Raw genomic sequence first — 21,849 nt, forward strand, 5'->3', positions numbered from 1 at the left:
AAAAAAAATATATAAATCGGTTTAATTCGGTTTATTCGGGTTAATTGGGCGGTTTAGAATAATTTGTAAACCACCCAATATATTCATTGGGCGGTTTGGATTTTTATTGTATTATTTCGGGTTGTATTTTTTATCGGTTTATTCGGTTTGGTTTGGGCCGTTTATTCGGGTTGGGCGGTTTGTAAATTTTATTGAACACCCCTAATGCCTAGTGTTTGAATTTTCTTTTACCCTTTCTTGATAATCTTCTCTATTTTTCTCTTGGTTGTTGTTGTTTGTACTTAGTTTTGAATACGAAATTATAACGCCAATCTTAATTTGCATTTCCACATATGTCCTAACTTAATTACTCACTTGTCAAGAGCCAAGTTTCACATTAAGTTTGGGGTGAGTGCGGTGAGTGTAACTTGTGGCGAGCTAATTCAAGGTCATATTTTTAGCCACATTGGGGACAATGTTGGGTTGTAAGTTTGGGGTGGGGGAATTAGCTCACAAAGTATATGAGTATGAACTTTCAATTAACCTTCTCTTGCTATGTATTATATAAGTATAATATAGTAATAAATGTCTTTTTAATATATGAAAAAAAAAACAAAAAAAACAAAACAAAAAAAAAAAAAAAAAACAAGAAGAAGAAAGCCCCAAATCAGCCCATCATTTTCAGCAAGCAGAACCCTAGCCGTCCACCATTGCTTCACCCCAGTTACTCTCCAAGCTCGAACCCAGCCGCACCATTCACCCCTGCACAGACCACTCCCATCCGCATACTACTCAACCTCAGTCACAACCCACCATTCGGATCACCAAAGATCGCACCAGTTCACCTTCGCACCACCAAGCTCGCACCCTCCGCCCAACCACATCGAATCACTCCTCTAAGTGATATAGTTGGTTTTTACCAGTAATCTCTGCAACCTTTGTATGACGAGTAGTTACAATAATTCTACTTCCATTTGTACCAACTGATAGTATCTCACTTGTTAGCACCTGTTCGGAAAAATAATAAACTTTAAGCGCAGCAAAATAATAAAAAAGTGAAATAAATAAATTTTACTCAGTATACACTATCTCAATTTACTTCTTCCTTACTCTGATTACACTACACTCACACTCACTCTTTTTTCACACACCCACTGACCACACACTCCTCTCTCTCTCACACACATACAAGAACACCATAGTATTATGAATATTGTCCCACATGGAATAAATTGTAAAGTATTGAACCATACATATAAGAACATGGACTACTCTACTCATCACCAATTCGTTTTGAGATAGAACCCCCATAATTCTCATCAGTGACGGACCTAGGATTTTTATTTTATGGGGGCTTATTTATCATAAAAAAATATTTATAGCTACATTATAATCACTCTTACTAAATTTATCTAATTTAATGGGGGCTTTTCTACTATTTTGGCCTATAATTATTAAATTAAAAAATTTACATTTAATTTTTTAAAAGACAATATTTTTGTTCGTAGGGGCTATAGCCCCCCATCACTCTTAATGGGTCCGTCCCTGATTCTCATGGTATTTTTATGTCCCACCTAGAATAAAAAAACTTGGGCACCAAGACATTCCAAAGCTTTTTCATAATAATAATAAGATTTTTCAAAATTTGGCTAACAAAAATATTTGACACATAAATTAATTAAAATTAATTTGAGTCAAATATGTAACAGTACCTTCCATGATTGTTCATCAACATTGGGCGGGACATCATCAAGAACAAGGAGAAATCGCTTTCGCCTTATTTCTGAAAAAACAAGAGCTTGCAATTCCTTAAAATCAGAGATAGTTGGGTAATTATGTGTTATAAATGAAATAATTTGTTTCATAATGGCTTTTACATCAAAGGCAACACCAAGAGACACCCAAATTGTAAGATCAAAATGTGATTTTACCCTTTGGTCATCACAAATGAGCATAGCAATTATTGTTTTGCCTACTCCTCCAATACCCACAATTGGAATCACCATTAAATTCTTGTCTTCAACATCATCATCATCCTTCTTCAACAACTTTTCTGTGATTTGTGCTAGGTGATGATCCCTTCCCACAACTATAATTTCTCCACCAACATTTCCTCTCTGCTCTTCCTCTGCCTCTGCCTCTGCCTCTGGAACCGATGAGTTTTGTAGCTGTCTCACGATTTGCATGGCGTTGTCCATTTTGGAAGAGATTGAGTTGAAGAAAGCAGTGGTGGTATTCATCATCATCTTCATCATCATGATTAGCTTTTTGGGTGCTGACACGTGGCGTGTTCTCCAAGTGAGTGCCAACATTTTTGTGAGTAAGTCATCAACATCAGCAAGTGAATCTTTTAATAGTAACTTATCACTATAAAGCTTCTTCTTCAACTCTGCATCATCAAATGAACCTCGTAGCATTGAGAAATCTTTCTTAATCTCATCAAGTCTCTGTTTTTCTGTAATATCCTTCAAATCTAAACACTCCAACAATCGTTGAATCCGATCAACAACGCCCACAAGGTTTCCTTCCGCCATCAGAGTGATTGGTACTTTTTTTCTCTTTAGTAAAACTTTGGTTTTTTTAGTTAAGCACAATAATCCATGCAAACTGAACGAATTATTACTAAAATAGACCCAAAAAAAAAAACTAATAAAAACATATTATTTTGAGAATAAATACACATGAATCATGCAAATACGACGAAAACAAACACAGTTTCCCTATATTATATATGTAATTTATGAAAAGGATAAGTCAACAATAATTAATAAAGACATTAAAATATGGTGTTTGGTAATTGAATTAGATTGGTTAACTGTAGTTAGACTGATTCAAGTCTAATTAAATTGTTGAGTTTACACTAAGATAATATTAATTTAAAAGCAATCAAACTAAATTTAATATTAAAATTAATAGCAAACACCTAGATTAAAATTGTTCGGTTTGGAAATGTTGTTAGTGGCTGAAATTTTCATACAAATATTTCATTATTTACTTATTGTTAAAGAAATTTGTAATATAGTGTAAAAGAAATTTAAAAGAACTTGGAGAACGTTTTAAACAAGTGAAAGCTTAAATGATTAATAATATTCATTCAAAACATAAGAAAACAATACACATCTAATTGATAGAATACAAGAGCAGTAATTAAAACTAGCAAATTTTGAGTAACATGCCTTCCTTAACCATGTGGTACCTGGTCAGAAAATTGTGTTCCTAAACCCAAATGATACATGAGTAACCAAGTAAAACTCAAAAGCTCCCCGCCTTTACTAGGCTGCTGCGCATGTGTGGCCGGGCTGCAATTAATGGCCGCATAAGACATCAACTCAACCCACACTTGAGCCATCAACTCCCACTGCTGCTCCTCCAGATTTCGAAGCTCTTTCGAGAGAATGCACGCATCAAACAACAGAGATTTGCTCTTGGTTCCCTTCACAACAGCCGCTCTGTATGGCGTTTTTACTAGCCTCAACTTTTCACAAGCTTCCTTATGATTTGAAATCGAGTGTTTCTTAAAAAACTTTCTTGTCTCTGCCTGAGTGTCTTGTAGTACTATGCAGAAATTTCCCATTTCTTGGGATAGCAAAGTAGGCTGGACAACAAGTTGATAAAACATGTAATTTGAGAGAAGCTGAGAAATACCAACATACTCATTTCTCTTCTGCTCTTCCTCACTAAGATTATGATAGCAAAGCTCAGTAGCTAAGTGCCATAGAAGAAGGCTCTCCAAATATTGGAATTCTCTAATACTCCATTCAAGTTTAGAATAGCTTCTACTATGCTGCAAAAGGGCCAAAAGGCCTCTTTGTGAACAAGCTTCTTTAGCAACTTTTAAATCCTTTACTTTTGAAGATAACATCTTAAGCTTGTTGAAAATGAAGTCTTCCTTTTCTTTGGTGACAGTCACTAAGGAGGAAGACATCATTGCTCTCATTTTTTCAACGGATCCTGTTAATGTCAACAAAAATCTAGAAACTTTATAGACCAGTTGTGTAAACCAGTTCGATGAGCTGTAGTTGAGCATGTTGTATTGGAAAACTGACCTTGACCATCTCTTTCTTCTCCAAATACATGATGGAGTAAGATATCTAACCAATGAGATTCTAAGGATGCCCCATTCAGAAAATAGGAGCATAATTATAGAGATGACATCAAAGAGAATGGTTCCCAAGAGCAAAGCTTCAGTAAGTCCAACATCAAACCCAGTATATCCGCGTTTATCTGTTAAGAGAAACAACACAGATGCAACCGAAACAGAGGAGAAACAAACAATCCTAAGAATGTATCCAAACATGTTCTGTAACACAGACATTTTGGTGTGCATAAGATCATGCAAGAAGCTGAGTTCATACTCAATCAATCTAAAAGCAACAGTTGAATTTCTACACCGAAGAAAATAATCGCGGCTTGTTTCTCGAGTTTGGTAGCTCAAAAATGAGCCAGTAAAGAGTATCTTAAACTTCTCAAAGAAATAATGTGCAGATTTTAGTACTTTCAACTCATCTATTTTCTCATCACAGCCTAGCAAAATTTCTTGCTCATTGTTATAATGTGAGGCTATCTTTTTTTCTGGTTCCATTTCAACTTGTACACCCCTTGTTGCTGAGTAAGTTGAGACAGCCTCTTCATAGTCACAACCTGGATCTGGTTTTGGTAAAAGAGTTTCTCCAAATTGATCAAACCCTGCATTGAGCAGAGCTATAACCCTCTCCCATGACTTGATAAGTCCAACCCCAAACACTAGGATTGTTGGGAACCATAGCTTATCCTTTCTAGAAATTGCAACGAGAATGAAGCTATAAATAGTTGCCAAAACTTGAGAAATGAGTCCAGTGAGTGACTTTAAGCAGACTCCACTATCCCCAGTTGAAAAAGTTGTAATACTATCAGGACCAGCAAGATGCAACAAAAGAAACTGTGCCCAAAACATGTAAAGGTCTCCACTTTTGTTTGGATCAAGGAGATTTCTAGTTGGCTTTCTGACAGTTTGACCAAGACCATAAGCAGCAATCCAATTTGATAGGGTGTAGGCAAGCCATATGAACAAGTGTATGAAGTTGGATTTGCATATTTTCCTCAATGAAGCTGCAAACAACAGAAAGAATTGTAGGGAGAGGCTTATTATAAGACAAGCCCGAAGATTCCATGAATCCCATAGCTCATCTCCCAAGCTTTGTGATTGTGATTGTTCATCTCCCATTATCTTATATCTGCAATAACCCTTTTATTAAATTAGTTCATATCATATGAGTTACATACTGTAACAAGAAGTACAAAAGAAATGTTCATATTCAAAAATATGATTACCTGAAAGACTGGAATCAAATCTTAATGTGTTTAGGCCAAACTAATAAGGCTTAGAAAGTCAACTATTTAATCAAATCTTCCACTTGAGTTTACGTTTGAGATTAAATATTTTTTATTGAACATTCCAACAAAATGATCAATTTTTTCATACATAAGCAAGAAAGAGATTTGATAATTAGTTGAGTATTTTTTTTATTTTTTTCAAATATTTTTCTTTATAAGTGGATGTTTGTCCTATTTGCATGGTTTGTTTAGACTAACTTAATCTATCAAATAATTAAAAAAGACCAATTTTTTTTTTTATGCTTATACGTACTAAGAACAAAATTTTATATGTTCTTGTGTATATATTATTGGCCAATATTACTATTATTTCATTTTTATTTACTTTGTGTACAACTGTACACGTGTTTTTTTCGTAAAGTCAACTGTACATGTACATGTATTATGTATATGTGTTTGGTGGTGTATATTATATTATAGCAACACTGAAAATGACTGTACATGTGTTTGTGCGTCTTATTAACATGTCCAATAATTGAAAATGACTAAATACCAACATTGATTGATATAATGACTAAAGTCACTTAGTTTGTTGGTTGTAAAGTTAGTTACAAGTTAGCTTAAGATCCAGCTAAGAATTTGTTAGTCTGTTTCTTGATCAAACTCTTGTTTATATATACAACATCAGAATTGAGTTCTTCTTCTCCAATTCTTTCAATCTTTGTCTCTTTCTTTCTCTCTCTTTTTAACTTTTCTTGTCTTTTTTTCTTTTCTAGCTTCAAATATGTCGAAGAATTTTAACATGGTATCAGAGTGGGACTTTCCGCCATTAATGGCTAATGTTGCTCTAGTGTCCGGCCATGGAATAGCACCAAACTCAAGGAACAATTCAAGTCACCTTTGAACAGATTGAAGAACTTCAATTCTTCAACAATCATGTACTTCAACAACAATATTTGCGGAAACAACAGGTCATAACTGCAATTCATGAAAATCGATTAGGAGAAGACTTGACGACTATTCGCGTTCGCCAGAGCCACTAGAGATGACATTTTCAACGCAATTATTTGCGACTATGATATATACGTTAGTTTTTTAAACCGACATAAACTCTTTAAATGACACTTAGAAACCGACGTGAATTATACTTTTTGTTGTATCGCGGTGATGGAAAGACTCGTGGATGAGCTTTTGGAGAAAGGAATTACGAATATTGCTTTGTGTTCTGAACCTCGAGTTCTAGGGTTTTATAAACCCATGGGTTTCGTTGCGAATTCGGATGGGATTTTGGAGAAAAAATAATAAGAAGTAAGAAAGAAAAAGTGTATCTGGCAAGAGGAAGATCACCCAATAAAGTAATAAGTTCGAAGAGTAAACAACATTACTTTCAATCAATATCGAAGTCCAGATAGAAAGAAAGTCGAAAGTGTTACTTCTGTAGAAAGTCTAGACATTTGCAAAGATTTTACAAGAAGTACAAGGAGTAGAAAGAAAGTTGAAAGTGTTACTTTTGATGTCTAACTCTGAAGACTTTCTAAGAACAACGACAGTTCCAACAATTTTTTTGTATTTGTAAAATAATCTCAAAAATTAATGATGAAAAATAACTTATATTATAGAGTTAACACTAATTTATGAAATAATAATATCATATATAAAATATATGGACTGCTCCTTTTATTATCAATTAATTTTAAAATAAAACTACGTGAACCTAAATCTTACAATTCTAACACTACATAGAACCTAATAATATACAATGTCATTTCGCTGAGTAATGATCTTGGAGACTAGTATTCTATATCTTAATCTAATAATTGTTATAAATTAACTGTTAAACAATTTGCAAAAAGCACCATTTATACCTAATAATAACAATGCTCAAGCTATTACTGTTAAAACTTCACATAGATTATGAACTATCTAAATATACATTAAACATCATTGTTCATAATCATTAAAACCAAAATCAATACTTTATTTAGAGCATCACAAATGTAAAACACATACCTCCCATATTGCTATTCTCCATTTTGTTGCTAAGACACCAAAACCTTCAATGAGAATGAACACCAAATTGGTAGAAGAGAACCTATGAGAGCAACCCTTTTCTTTTCACCACACACCCTCTCTATTTTCATACTAAACACATATTACCCTTTTTATATACAATACTTAACCCTAAGGGGTTATATTAGGCTTATTGGGGTAATGAGTATCATTAGTGGTGGACTATAATTTAATGGGCCAATTATAGTTTTAGGGTGCTCCCATGTGCCTCTAATACATTTATTAATTATTAACCATCCCATTATGGTAGTGAATAAATATTGGGCACATAGTTAATGATTGTGATTATGGTATTATATTAGTCCACAAATAAATAATTCTAACATTCTCCCACTTGGACAATATAATTAACCACCATAATATTGTCTACCACACATAAGGTAACCAATAAAAACGTACATAATATCATATCGACGGGATACATATATTATGTATGAGTTGACCTTGAAGACATTTTAATTCAATAACAATCATTAACAATCAAACCAAACATGCATGAGGTACAACAAAAATTGAGACTATGCGCATTCATCTTCTTTTGTACCTGTCACTTCGATGAATAACACATATATGCACACATATGTCAACAATAACTAGAAGTGACTACAATATCATTATGCATGTTCAAAACATAAATCATAAGCATTCCATACAAGATACTAGCATGTCCGATACATAATAATAAAACTCCCACTGAGCTCAACAAGCTAGGCTCCTAACAATCCCATTCGAGCAACATGCTCTAAAAATACACATATGGGTAAGCCTTTCGTTAGTGGGTCTGCTAACATGCCAGTACTGGGCGTGTATTCAATGGAAATAAGAGACTCTGTAACTTTCTCTTTAACAAAATAGTACTTAATGTCAATGTGTTTAGAACGAGAAGTACTTCTAACATTTCTAGAGAAAGCTACCGCTTTGCGGAATTATCACAATACAATTTCAGCGGCCTCGAGATAGAGTCCATAATACCCAATGCTGAAATGAAGTTCCGCAGCCATATTGCCTGACAAGTAGCCTCATAACACGCCATATACTCTGCCTCCATTGTTGAGGATGCTGTGAGTGTCTGTTTGACACTTTTCCACGAAACAGCTCCTCCAGCCATCATGAAAATGTAGCCTGATGTGGATTTCTTATCATCCACGCATCCTGCATAATCGGCGGCCACTAAACCCAACTATATCAAGAGTGTCAGCTCGCCGATAAGTCAACATATGATCCTTGGTACCCGGAAGATACCGCATGACCTTCTTAGCCGCTTTCCAATGGCTAAGTCCGGGATCACTCAAGTATCTACCCAACACGCCAACAACAAAAGCAATATCGTGGCGTGTGCATACTTGAGCGTACATCGGGCTACCCACTACTGACGCATAAGGAACCACTTTCATTTCATCTCTCTCTTTATCATTTTGTGGACATTGGCCCTTTGAGAATTTGTCACCTTTCACTATTGGTGCCTTTCCAGGTGAACAAGTATGCATATTGAATCTTTTCAAAATCCGATCAATATAAGTTCTTTGAGACAACCGAAGAATACCTTTAGATCTATCCCGAAGGATCTGTATCCCAAGTACATATGAAGCCTCACCAAGATCTTTCATATCAAAATGATCAGATAACAATTGCTTTGTCTCAGACAATAGATTTTTATCATTAGAAGCAAGCAAAATATCATCAACATACAGTACCAGGAAGATGAAGCTGCTCCCACTGACCTTCATGTATATACATTGATCAACTTTGTTTTCAATGAAACCATTTGCAGTGACAACTGCATCAAACTTGAGATACCACTGTCTTGATGCTTGTTTAAGTCCATAAATAGACTTATTGAGCTTGCAAACCATATGCTCCTTGCCAGGCTCCTCAAAACCAACAGGTTGAGTCATGTAGATATCTTCATATAAATCTCCATTTAGAAAGGCAGTTTTCACATCCATTTGTTCAAGTTCCAAATCAAAATGAGCAACCATAGCCATGATGATTCGCAAAGAATCTTTGGTAGAGACAGGTGAGAATGTTTCTTTGTAATCAATACCTTCTCTCTGGCTATATCCTTTAGCAACAAGTCTAGCCTTATACTTCACTGGTTGTCCACTTGAATCATATTTGATCTTGTAAACCCATTTGCACCCAATAGGTCTGCAACCTTTCGGTAGAACAACTAAGTTCCATACTTTGTTTCGCGACATGGAACTTGACTCATCTGTCATTGCATTCAACCATAACTTAGATTGAGGACTTCTCATGGCTTCTTGATAAGTAACTGGTTCAGAAGCGTCTCCCACAACATAATCATGTTCTTGCAAATAGACAAGGTAGTCATCATGAATAGCAGGTTTGCGAGCTCTCTCAGATCTTCTCAATACAACTTCACCACCCTCAATATCAGGATTTTCATCGTGCATATGATTCTGAGGTTCATCATGAGCTTCTGTGGGGATTTGTTCAATCACAGGATCAATAGTAGGAGCGGAAGCGGAAGCAACAGGTACAGGGACATAAATACGTTCTTCCCTGAACACAATTTCTCTTGACCCTTGACTTGAACCAAATTCATCTTCAAAATAGACAGCTCTATCTGATTCTATCACCCTGGTGGTGTGAGAAGGACAATAGAATCTAGAACCCCTCGAACCAATAGTGTAGCCTACAAAATAGCCGCTGATAGTCTTGGGATCAAGCTTCTTAGATTGTGGGTTATAGGGCCTTACTTCAGCTTTACATCCCCAAACATGAAAATGACGCAAGCTCGGTTTCTTGCCTGACCACAATTCGTATGGTGTCTTTGGGATGGACTTGCTAGGCACTTGATTCAAGATATAAGCAGCAGTTCTTAATGCCTCACCCCATAAAAATTCTGGCAAGCTAGAATGAATCAACATACAACGTACCATGTCAAGAAGTGTGCGATTCCTTCTTTCAGCAATTCCATTTTGTTGGGGTGTCCCTGGCATTGTATATCTTGCATCAATGCCACATTCCAGCAAGTATTTGGCAAAAGGCCCGGGGTTCCTTCCAGTCTCATCATAACGCCCATAATACTCTCCACCTCTATCCGAATTGACAGCTTTAATCTTCTTTCCCTTTTGAAGCTCAACATTCGTCTTGAAAATCTTGAAAGCATCTAAAGATTCAGATTTTTCACGAATGAGCTCAACATGACCATATCGGGAAAAATCATCAATGAAAGTGATAAAGTATTTATATCCACCCATAGCAGGTGGAACAAAAGGCCCACAGATATCAGTATGAATAAGCTCTAACACATTTGCAGACCTGTCTGACTTACTCTTTCTAACCTTAGCAGTCAACTTTCCTTTTATACAATCAACACAGGCAGTAAAGTCAGAAAAATCAAGATCCTGAAGCACACCATCTTTCACCAATCTCTCCATTCTATCTCTAGAAATATGGCCTAAACGTTTGTGCCAAAGCATGGAAGATTTCAAATCTGATCTTGCACGTTTAGAACCAACAACAGCATTAAGAGAAGAAGAAGAAGGACAAGAGGGAGAAGTAACAGGAACAACATCAAGCAAATCAAGCTTATATAAGTTTCCACACAAAGTTCCATTTCCAATCAACATAGAGTCACGATACAAAGTCAGTTTTCCAGTTCCAAAATGAAGACTATAACCTAGTCTATCCAAAATAGATACAGAAATCAAATTCCTCCTAATAGAGGGTAAATAAGCAACATCATGCAACTCCAAAAAATGCCCAGTATTCAGCTGCAGATTAACAGTCCCAAAAAATTCAACTCTGACTTTAGTATCGTCTCCCATGTACACATACTCCTCCAACCTACTCGGCCTTCTTCGACTTGTCACTGCCTGCAAAGAATTCGTAACATGAATTGTAGCACCAGTATCTAACCACCAAGTGTTTGAGGGCACATCAATAATATTGGATTCCAAACAAACCATCACAAGACAATTACCTTTCTTCTAAGTGAGCTTTGAGCTTTCGGCAATCAGCTTTCTTATGCCCGAAGCATTGACAAAAGTTGCACTTCCCTTTGAAAAACTCATTCTTATGACCAGTTGAAGAAGAGCTTGCTTGTCCATTTCCCTTAGGATTGGTGGCTCTCTTCTTATAAAACCTTTGGTCACTAGAGTTGTTGGGAGTGAACTTTCTCTTGTGAGAATTGTTTGGATTGGTCACCATGGAGATACTTCTTGCTCTCCCCTTTTTCATGTCCTCTTCTTCTTTGGCAAGAATAGCAGTCATCTCCTCAATGGTCCACTGCTCCTTTTGAGCATTGTAGCTTGATCTGATTGAATCAAATTGAGAAGGAATGGTTTCCATTACAAACCACACCATGTAATCCTCACCAAGATCCAATCCCATGCCCTTGAGCTTTTGGTAACAACCCATGAGCTTGTCAATGTGGCCTCTAATATCACCCGTATCAGCATAATTAGTGCGATGGAACAAAGTCAAGCACTCATTTTTCTCATTCTTTGAGAACTTTTTGTACTTTTCCTTAATGGCAGCAAGAAAATCCTTTGCATTTTCAATCTGAGGAATACTATCACGAATGGACTCATCCATGTGATACCTCATAAGCATCAAACAACAACGATTGGAATGCTCCCAATCCTCATAGGATTTCTTATCCTTTTCAGTGGCATCATCAGCAGGTTTAGGAGGTGCATCCATTCTCAAGGCCAAGTCCACTCTCATAAGAGTCAAATTTAGCATGAGGGATTCAACCCACTGCTTGTGGTTGGTTCCATTTAGCGTCAACATGGCAGAGTTTCTTGGAACGCTTAAAGCTGAATGAGAAACAAGAGCAATAACTATTAAATGCATGTTATAACAAAAAAACATGTCATTTGTACTCTTTTCTCATAAATGAATGATCGCAAAATAACAAATGATCATCATGTATGCTAGAGTTCTTTAGACAAAACAATAAAATAGAACTCATACACATGTAAGAACAATCTATTAAATATTATAATCAAATACATTAATTTTCTATCGAAAGGATAGATAAATTGTGATTCATAATATTTAATAAATTTTCTTCACAATATTAAGCATCCTTAGCAAGCAATTATTATCGATAGGATAATTAAATACTTATAAGGATCTTAATGAAATTTTTGGAGGAAATTACAAAATTTAAATAAGTTAATATTTAAATGTTCCTCATGACCAAACAATTCCATGCTTAATCTTACGATAGGTAAGAAAATAAGCGCTAATTGTTAGAAAAATAAATAAAGTTTATGCCACAATACAAAAAATTAATGACCAAATATGAATAAAATTCATGAATTAGTATTGTGCATGCAAGTAAATGATAGAGAAATTAAAAATGGAACAAAATGGTGAAAAAAAGGCCCAAAAAGGGCTATGCACGCGCCCCCACGCGTCTGCCTTTTTTTTTTTTTTTTTTTCTTTTTTTTTTTCTTGTTTTTTTTTTCTTGTGTCGTACGACATGCCACAGGGTCCAAACGACCCGTCGTTTTCTCGGATGGGGCTGAACCAATTTTTTCGAACGACATGTCGTTTATTCCAAACGACGTGTCGTTTCATCCAACCAAAAACGACGAAACCCAGCATAAACGACATGTCGTTTGGCGCGGGTCATCCCTGACCTTGGAACCGGGCGCGCGGGTCGACGAACCGGGTCGACAGGACCCGAAATCGGACCCGCCTGAAAACGACTCATCCGACCACCGTTTTCGTCGGATTTTGTGGGGGTTTTCTTCCATTTCTAACCTTCTATCAATTTTTAATATCTATTTCATCCATTTTTCACAAAAAAAAATAAACTTTACCCATAAACACACAAATCCGAAAATAAGTTTCCACCATTGATAAACTCAATGAAAAACTTGCAATCTTACAATAAATCATGCAATAATCATCCAAGGGACAAGATAAACCCATTCTAAAATATTTAAACTCATTTTATCCGAAAATAAAAAAAATTCAGATTTGGAAAAAAATAAATTAATGGGTTATTTCAAATATTTTGGAGCTCTAAAATCAAGTATTCTAGCTCTTGATACCAATTGTTAAAACTTCACATAGATTATGAACTATCTAAATATACATTAAACATCATTGTTCATAATCATTAAAACCAAAATCAATACTTTATTTAGAGCATCACAAATGTAAAACACATACCTCCCATATTGCTATTCTCCATTTTGTTGCTAAGACACCAAAACCTTCAATGAGAATGAACACCAAATTGGTAGAAGAGAACCTATGAGAGCAACCCTTTTCTTTTCACCACACACCCTCTCTATTTTCATACTAAACACATATTACCCTTTTTATATACAATACTTAACCCTAAGGGGTTATATTAGGCTTATTGGGGTAATGAGTATCATTAGTGGTGGACTATAATTTAATGGGCCAATTATAGTTTTAGGGTGCTCCCATGTGCCTCTAATACATTTATTAATTATTAACCATCCCATTATGGTAGTGAATAAATATTGGGCACATAGTTAATGATTGTGATTATGGTATTATATTAGTCCACAAATAAATAATTCTAACATTCTCCCACTTGGACAATATAATTAACCACCATAATATTGTCTACCACACATAAGGTAACCAATAAAAACGTACATAATATCATATCGACGGGATACATATATTATGTATGAGTTGACCTTGAAGACATTTTAATTCAATAACAATCATTAACAATCAAACCAAACATGCATGAGGTACAACAAAAATTGAGACTATGCGCATTCATCTCCTTTTGTACCTGTCACTTCGATGAATAACACATATATGCACACATATGTCAACAATAACTAGAAGTGACTACAATATCATTATGCATGTTCAAAACATAAATCATAAGCATTCCATACAAGATACTAACATGTCCGATACATAATAATAAAACTCCCACTGAGCTCAACAAGCTAGGCTCCTAACAATCCCATTCGAGCAACATGCTCTAAAAATACACATATGGGTAAGCCTTTCGTTAGTGGGTCTGCTAACATGCCAGTACTGGGCGTGTATTCAATGGAAATAAGAGACTCTGTAACTTTCTCTTTAACAAAATAGTACTTAATGTCAATGTGTTTAGAACGAGAAGTACTTCTAACATTTCTAGAGAAAGCTACTGCTGCGGAATTATCACAATACAATTTCAGCGGCCTCGAGATAGAGTCCATAATACCCAATGCTGAAATGAAGTTCCGCAGCCATATTGCCTGACAAGTAGCCTCATAACACGCCATATACTCTGCCTCCATTGTTGAGGATGCTGTGAGTGTCTGTTTGACACTTTTCCACGAAACAGCTCCTCCAGCCATCATGAAAATGTAGCCTGATGTGGATTTCTTATCATCCACGCATCCTGCATAATCGGCGTCACTAAACCCAACTATATCAAGAGTGTCAGCTCGCCGATAAGTCAACATATGATCCTTGGTACCCTGAAGATACCGCATGACCTTCTTAGCCGCTTTCCAATGGCTAAGTCCAGGATCACTCAAGTATCTACCCAACACGCCAACAACAAAAGCAATATCAGGGCGTGTGCATACTTGAGCGTACATCAGGCTACCCACTACTGACGCATAAGGAACCACTTTCATTTCATCTCTCTCTTTATCATTTTGTGGACATTGGCCCTTTGAGAATTTGTCACCTTTCACTATTGGTGCCTTTCCAGGTGAACAAGTATGCATATTGAATCTTTTCAAAATCCGATCAATATAAGTTCTTTGAGACAACCGAAGAATACCTTTAGATCTATCCCGAAGGATCTGTATCCCAAGTACATATGAATACCTTTATGACAAGCTTTTGGTAGTATATGTAAAGAAATAGCCTTAAAGCTAGGAAACAAAATAAAAGAAAGACTTAGTAGTGGTGACAGGTGAGACTGAGATGCCTATAGTAATCAAAAGTATTAACTGTCCCCACATAAGAAATGTGGGAGAATATAGAGCATTAATACTAATTCTCTTTATACACATGCTCTACACACTGTTACTAACTTATTATACTTCACTATTTTCTTCTTACATATGACATTTTTTTTCTCTAAAATATTTTTCACATCTTTTTTTTTCTAGAATAATAGTGTAAAGTTTTTTTTTTGGCAAGTTAGTTGACAAAATATTTTTTCTTTTATGGTAAGATTGTTTTGCATGCATACCCGATTTCTTACTTGTATTTTCAATTTTTAGTTGCTCTATTCTTTCTTAGAAAAGTTGCACTTTTCAGCTGTCTTTCTTTTGTTTGGAAACTTCTTATAAGAGAAGCAATTCTCTTATGAAAAGTTGTCTTTTTTAAGGAAACTTTGATTATTGTCTTTTCCTTATTGATTTCGATTGTATCTTGATACAATCAGAATATCTAATCTGTTTTTGGCAGAAATCAAGCATTAATAGAGGATCAGACCCGATTATAGCAAGTTTCCCGTTTCTGGTCTGATCTGCTGTGTCAGCATCCGAATCTGATGCTGCAGATCGTGTTTTCTTAGGAAAGTTTTTGTACAGCTGTAGATTCGATCTTGTGACTGTCTCTAAGGTTCTTATGTTCTATAAATAGAGCCTAGAGAGCAGCCATTCGAATGAGCTCTTCCATTATTCATTTTTTGCACTTATCTTATTTGAGAAAAGAGAGTTTATTTGTTTTGTGAGAGCCTAGTTGTTCATCTAGGTTCTAGTTGTTTATTTCTGTTCTTACTTTGTCCTAGAGATTGTGAAGAACTACTTGATTGAACAAGAGATTGGTCTTCGGGAGAAGACTTGATAAAGTCTTACTTCGGGAGGAAGTAAGCACTTGGTCTTCGGGAGAAGACTTGTTGAAGCCTTACTTCGGGAGGAAGTAAGCACTCACACTTTAAAGACGAAGGGAGTTTGTTGCGATATTTTTGCACACGCAAGTGTACGTATCGTTTAAAGTAGTAGACTCACTAGGAGTGAGGTCGATCCCACAGAGAGTGTAGTTAAGTACGTTAAAACTAAACTTTTACTTCTTTTTGGTTAAATAAAAAATAAAGAAAGAATTAAGAAGTAAGAAACAATTATACAAGAAAATTGAAAGTTAATAAAAACTAGGGCTCCGATTTCAATTGTTTCTATTGAATATGGCCTAATATGATTATTTTCCTAATATTAATTTCTATGCAATAGCAGGTTTACTAAGGTAATTTATAGTCTTCTCAGATATATAAATCTCAATTACATGCAAACTTTCTACTCTCGTGATAAATTTAACATGCAACAGGCATTAAACACAGAAACCCTATAAGCTATCTAAACCATATAGGTATTCTCGTCCTATATCGAAATTCAGTTCTATTCTACTATAGCATATTTGACAATCACTTCTCAGATCTCGCATCAAAATCATAGACAGTTAATTGGTGATCAGGCAATTAAAAGTAATTAAGCACAAATAAAATAGAATACATAGAAATTAGGGGGAAAATTAATCATATTAAAACCATAAACAATGTTAAACAATATCCATCTAACCCTAATTAAAGTGTTTAGCTACACATGTTCATGAAAACAATCACACATATTAACTTTAAGAAAAGAGATAAAAATAGAGAAGAGAAGAATGCTGAAAACCCTCTGAAGAATGCCTCCAATATTGCAGTTGATCTCTCCACTTTGCATCTGTATTCTCTCTGTTTTTCTCTCTAAAATTGCTTCATGAAATCAACTCTCTTCTGCTCTTTATATAGGCATTCAGGGCCTAAAAAGATGGAAAAACGCACATGTTAAATGTCCATTCGAACTAGGAAACCCCCAACACCCACGTGAGATAAAAATACGATTTTTGTGCTATTTAGGGAGGCGGGCCGCGGCATGCTAAAGCCATGCCGCGGCCCGTGTTGGAAGTGATTTTTCTGCTGCGTCGACTGATAGTATTTTGGTCATAACTCTCTCAATATTGCTCGGAATTGGACGATTCAAGATGTTCCGGAAAGATAAAAGAGAGATCTAGAACTTTTATGTTTTGACTTTTTCCAAAATCCAATCAGAAGACAGTCAAATTTAGGCTTGAAGTTTCAGCTTGCACAATTTTCTCTATTTTAAATATCATGATATTTTTATCTTTTTCCCATCTTTTTCTCTGATATTTTTTTAATCTTCTTCTATTTTAAATCTGCAAAAATAAAAGATAACAAGCGTAAAAATGCTCCAAACACGATTAAAACTTAATTAAAAATATACTAAACTTAATCTAAAATTAATACTAAAAATAACCTAACAGAGTTCGGGCTTGAAGGTGTTTCAAGAAGTCAGATTCATAAAGTGGATTACAAAGGATTGCGGCAATACTTTAGAGGGAGTCTAAACTTGTTTAAGTCAATTGTCTTTGTAATTTTGATACTTTATTAATTGATTTCATTCTCTGGGCGTGGCCCCGTGGACTAGGAGTGTTCGGGAGAACACTAATACTACGTATAAATCTCTTGTGTCAAGTTATTTATTTTTCTGCAAATATTTTTATATTCTGTCTGTTCTGTTTTGTCACTACAAAACTGGTTTCTATAGTAACAGAATTACTTTCTGCTTCTGCAGACGCATACAGTTTTATATTTTCGTATATATAATTGACATTTGCAAAAACACGATTTTTCAAATAGTAAGTACAAAAATTTACCCCAAATATATTATTAATCTGTAGTACTAAAAATTAATATTTAAAAATATTAAAAATAATCCCCAAGTTTTTATTTTTCCAAAAAAAAAGTTCTCAAATATATTATAAACAATTAAGTAAGAAGATAATATGTGTTTGTAGCAAGAAATAACCTTGGTAGGGTGATTCTAATCCACTCGGCTCGGTTGGATTTCTCGAATGCACTCTGTGGAGAGACTGCGGCTTGCTGTTTGGCCGTCTCGGTGGCATTGGAACTAGGATTTAAGTTTGTAATAGTGGAGAGTGACTCGAGGTTAGTTATCAGTGCTGTCAATGGGAAGGAGTCCTATTAGGCTCTTGAGAACTATGTCTCATTTTGTACTAAGTCTTATCCCTCTTTTATTAGTTGTAATTTTATTAATATTAGTAAGTCTTGTAATTTTGTTGTCCATAACGTAGTTAAGTGAACTTTTACCCACTATTTGTACGGCTCTATTCCGATTTCCACCTTCCGGAGAATTTATTTTGTAATGACTGTGAGGTGTAACTATCTCGATTTATAATATTACGCTTTTATTTAAACAAAAAAAATAATAAGATAATATAATATAATACAAATAATCTTTTAGTTAAACAATAATATAATTCAATAATAAAAAAATGAATACCATATTATATTATTTAACTAAAAAATTATTTATATTAATAAAGTTAATAATTTTTTTCTAGTGCTCCTTTTCATTTCAAAAGTGTTCTTATTATATATTATCTAAAAAAGTATGAGAAGAACATTTCAAACAAAAAAAGTATACATAACTTAATAAATTAATAAATAAACAAACAAAAAAATAAAGAGGAAATATTAAATCTAATCGAATTAAAATAGACAATTGAAACACTCATTATATACTATTATTAAAAGTGTATTAATTGTCCCCACATCAAAAATGTGGGAGAATATTATACATAAATACACAACTTTCCATAGAAGATGACCTGGCTAAGTCTTATTTTATCTAAACATATGACCAAAATGAGCCTTTGAATTTCTGACAAATCTCATAAATCTTTTAATATAGAGAAATGTGGTAACAAGATAAGATAATTGTAATTAAATATCGGGTATCATATAATTTAATATAATAATTTTAATAAAATATCGCTAACTAATTATAAAGTGTCACTGTAAACTTCAAGATGGTAACAATTAAGTTGAGTTAATATTTAACACTACAGCTGCTTTTAATTACTACATGACCATTGTGTGTTGTGAATATTCATATCTGTATGAAACTAATTCTGGTTTGACAACACCAACAGACAGATTTGATCAATGTCTTCATTCATCAATTCTAGTGTGCGCAAGTTACTGAAGGTGTCCATGTTGGTAAGCCTCTCAGTACAAACTTCACTCTTATCATTGGCACCTATCAGAAAATGGTCAAGAAGCAACCTCATAGCAAGGTCTGTCTGGGCATTTTACTTGTTAGCAGACTGGATTGCTGCTACAATTATTGGACAAATCATCAAGAGCCTTGGCAAAGGCGACGACACCGAAAACAACCAAGGCGATCATTACTCATTGTGGGCATCTTTTCTTTTGATGCATCTTGGTGGCCCTGATACCATTACTTCTCTGTCTTTGGAGGACAATGAGTTGTGGATCAGACACCTCTTTGGCCTCATTTTGCAAGTTCTCTCAGCTGTTTTTACTCTCTACAAGAGAGGAACAAAAAACAGGCTGTTGTGGCCTAATATCTTAGTTTTCATTGTAGGAGTCATCAAGTTTGGAGAGAGAACTTGGGCTTTGCGTCTTGCAAGCTTGGACCACTTTGGAGAGACCAATTCACCAGATCCAAATCCTGGTCCTGATTACCAAGAAGCAGAACAAGTCTACTCAACAATGAGAACTGTCCATGTCAAACGTACCATAACAGAAATGATGGCATTGGAATCAACCATGTCTAGTGGTGTAAGCAATTATGGCCATACTCAACACATTTCAGACAATAATGAAGAACAATCTTCACAAAATCTACAAGAGCTGAAACTACTCAAAGTAGCATATGCCCACTATGAAACTTTTAAGGGACTTGTTGTTGGTTTCCTTCTAAGCTCCAAAGATAGAGAGTCAAGTAGAAGTTATTTTCTGCAAAAGAGTGCTATTCAAGCTTTTAGATTGGTTGAGTATGAGCTCAGCTTCATGTACCAAGTTCTCCACACCAAGGCAGTTGTTATTCATGGAAAAATCGGTTACTCCCTTCGCGTCATTACTATTTGCTTAACGGTTTCAGGCTTCTTGGTTTTTCATTTCACTGGAAAGCATGGTTTTAATAAGATAGATACTGATGTTACTTATGTACTATTCATTGGAGCCATTGTCCTTGACACTCTTTCTGCTTTTAAGCTTTTCTTCTCAGATTTTGTCCTCATGGGACCTATGGGAAATTTCATCAGTAGATTATTTGTTACAAAAGCTATAATGCAGAGGAAAAGATGGTCTAAAACAGTTTCTCAAAAGGACATAATTAGTCACTGTCTGGCACCAAAGATGGAATTTAAAGACCTGTTTAGTTATCTAAACAAGTATGGGGAGTTTGAGGTTATCAAAAGGATTGTGTACAATTTTTCTTACTGGAAACCAGTGGATAATCATCTTAAGAAATTAATTTTTGATGAGCTGAAAGATAAATCCAAGAAGGCAATTAATTTGAGAGAAGCAATGGAGGCATGTTCACAAAGAGGAGAAGCTGCTCTGTTACAGAATCCTTCAAGCTATATCAAACTGAAATGGAGCATAGGTGAGTTCCAATATGCTGAGAGCCTTCTTCTTTGGCACTTAGCTACTGAGCTCTGCTACTATGATCAGGCCAATTCAAGAGAAGAAGATCAATCATTCTGGCAACTCTTTGCTGAACGTTGTTGCCGCACATGTGTTTCTCTAGACCACAAAGATGATGACCAATCAAGTGAAAGTGATTATAAGAATATTTGCAAGCTCATTTCGAATTACATGTTCTATCTTCTAGTCACCAAGCCAGTGATGTTGGCACCAGTTAAGGGAAATTGGAACATGGTTTTTGGAGATACTTGTGCAGATGCCAACAGATTTTTCGAAAAGTACAAGCTTTCGCGCCATGGTAAGGTGTGTGAGAAGATTCTATCTGTGAACCCGAAAATTAAATCGACAGCTGTGAAAGGTAAGAGGAGCAAATCTGTGTTCTTTGATGCATGTATTCTTGCACAACAATTACAGAATGAGGAATCACAGTGGAAGATTATGAGTGGAGTTTGGGTGGAAATGTTGGCATATGCTGCCATTAATTGTACGCCATTTGTTCATGCTAAACAGCTTAGTAAAGGAGGAGAGCTCTTGAGTTTCACATGGCTGCTAATGAACCACTTGGGCTTGGGAACTCAATTTGCCGAGCAAGATCACCATGCTGGAACAAAGATGAGCAGAGTCATTTGAGAAACTAATTAATTACATAATTCTATGTTAATTACTTAATTGATGACGATTTGGCTATATTAATCAAATTTGAGTTTTTTTAAGTACGAAATAATGAATGTTTATTCACCATTTCAAAAATATATATATATTATATTTACTTTTTTTCAGTTATAATTTTGTATTATTTTCAAAAATATTATTAAAAAAATGTATATAATTAAACCGACCACTCAACTTAATTTATAAGAGATGTTGGAGAATATTGTCCTACATGGATTAAATGTGAAAGTATTGAGCCATATATAAGAACATGGGCTGCTCCACTCATTGTCAATTGGTTTTGAGATGAAACCCATGATTCCCAACATGTTATAAGAACATGGCTATTCCAGCCTATTGGTTTTGAGATGTGG

General features: G+C 35.1%; 3 protein-coding genes across 3 annotated transcripts; 1 reads left to right on the forward strand and 2 right to left on the reverse strand.

Annotated features, from left to right (window-relative positions):
- Positions 1 to 867: 867 nt before the first annotated feature.
- On the reverse strand, positions 868 to 2,513 carry LOC133035527 (putative disease resistance protein RGA4). The gene is made up of 2 exons (XM_061111368.1): positions 1,692 to 2,513; positions 868 to 987 (listed from the first exon to the last, which is right to left on the reverse strand). The coding sequence occupies exons 1-2, from the start codon at positions 2,511 to 2,513 to the stop codon at positions 868 to 870; spliced, it is 942 nt and encodes a 313-aa protein (XP_060967351.1).
- Positions 2,514 to 3,160: 647 nt separating this feature from the next.
- LOC133035528 (uncharacterized) lies at positions 3,161 to 5,182 on the reverse strand. The gene has a single exon (XM_061111370.1). It carries the CDS (start codon positions 5,180 to 5,182, stop codon positions 3,161 to 3,163), a length of 2,022 nt encoding a protein of 673 aa, XP_060967353.1.
- Positions 5,183 to 19,315: 14,133 nt separating this feature from the next.
- On the forward strand, positions 19,316 to 21,454 carry LOC115709503 (uncharacterized). The gene has a single exon (XM_030637618.2). It carries the CDS (start codon positions 19,316 to 19,318, stop codon positions 21,452 to 21,454), a length of 2,139 nt encoding a protein of 712 aa, XP_030493478.2.
- The last annotated feature ends 395 nt before the right edge of the window (positions 21,455 to 21,849 follow it).

This window comes from Cannabis sativa, chromosome 3 (assembly GCF_029168945.1).
Source record: "Cannabis sativa cultivar Pink pepper isolate KNU-18-1 chromosome 3, ASM2916894v1, whole genome shotgun sequence".
Taxonomy (NCBI): domain Eukaryota; kingdom Viridiplantae; phylum Streptophyta; class Magnoliopsida; order Rosales; family Cannabaceae; genus Cannabis; species Cannabis sativa.

What these genes read in the sequence shown, in the direction of transcription:
- LOC133035527 (XM_061111368.1), bottom strand. Translation starts at nt 2,513, where the DNA reads ATGGCGGAAGGAAACCTTGTGGGCGTTGTTGATCGGATTCAACGATTG. An exon ending in TTGATGAACAATCATGGAAG is followed by an intron (nt 988 to 1,691) that starts GTACTGTTACAT and finishes TTTTCCGAACAG; the next exon opens with GTGCTAACAAGTGAGATACT.
- LOC133035528 (XM_061111370.1), bottom strand. Translation starts at nt 5,182, where the DNA reads ATGGGAGATGAACAATCACAATCACAAAGCTTGGGAGATGAGCTATGG.
- LOC115709503 (XM_030637618.2), top strand. Translation starts at nt 19,316, where the DNA reads ATGTCTTCATTCATCAATTCTAGTGTGCGCAAGTTACTGAAGGTGTCC.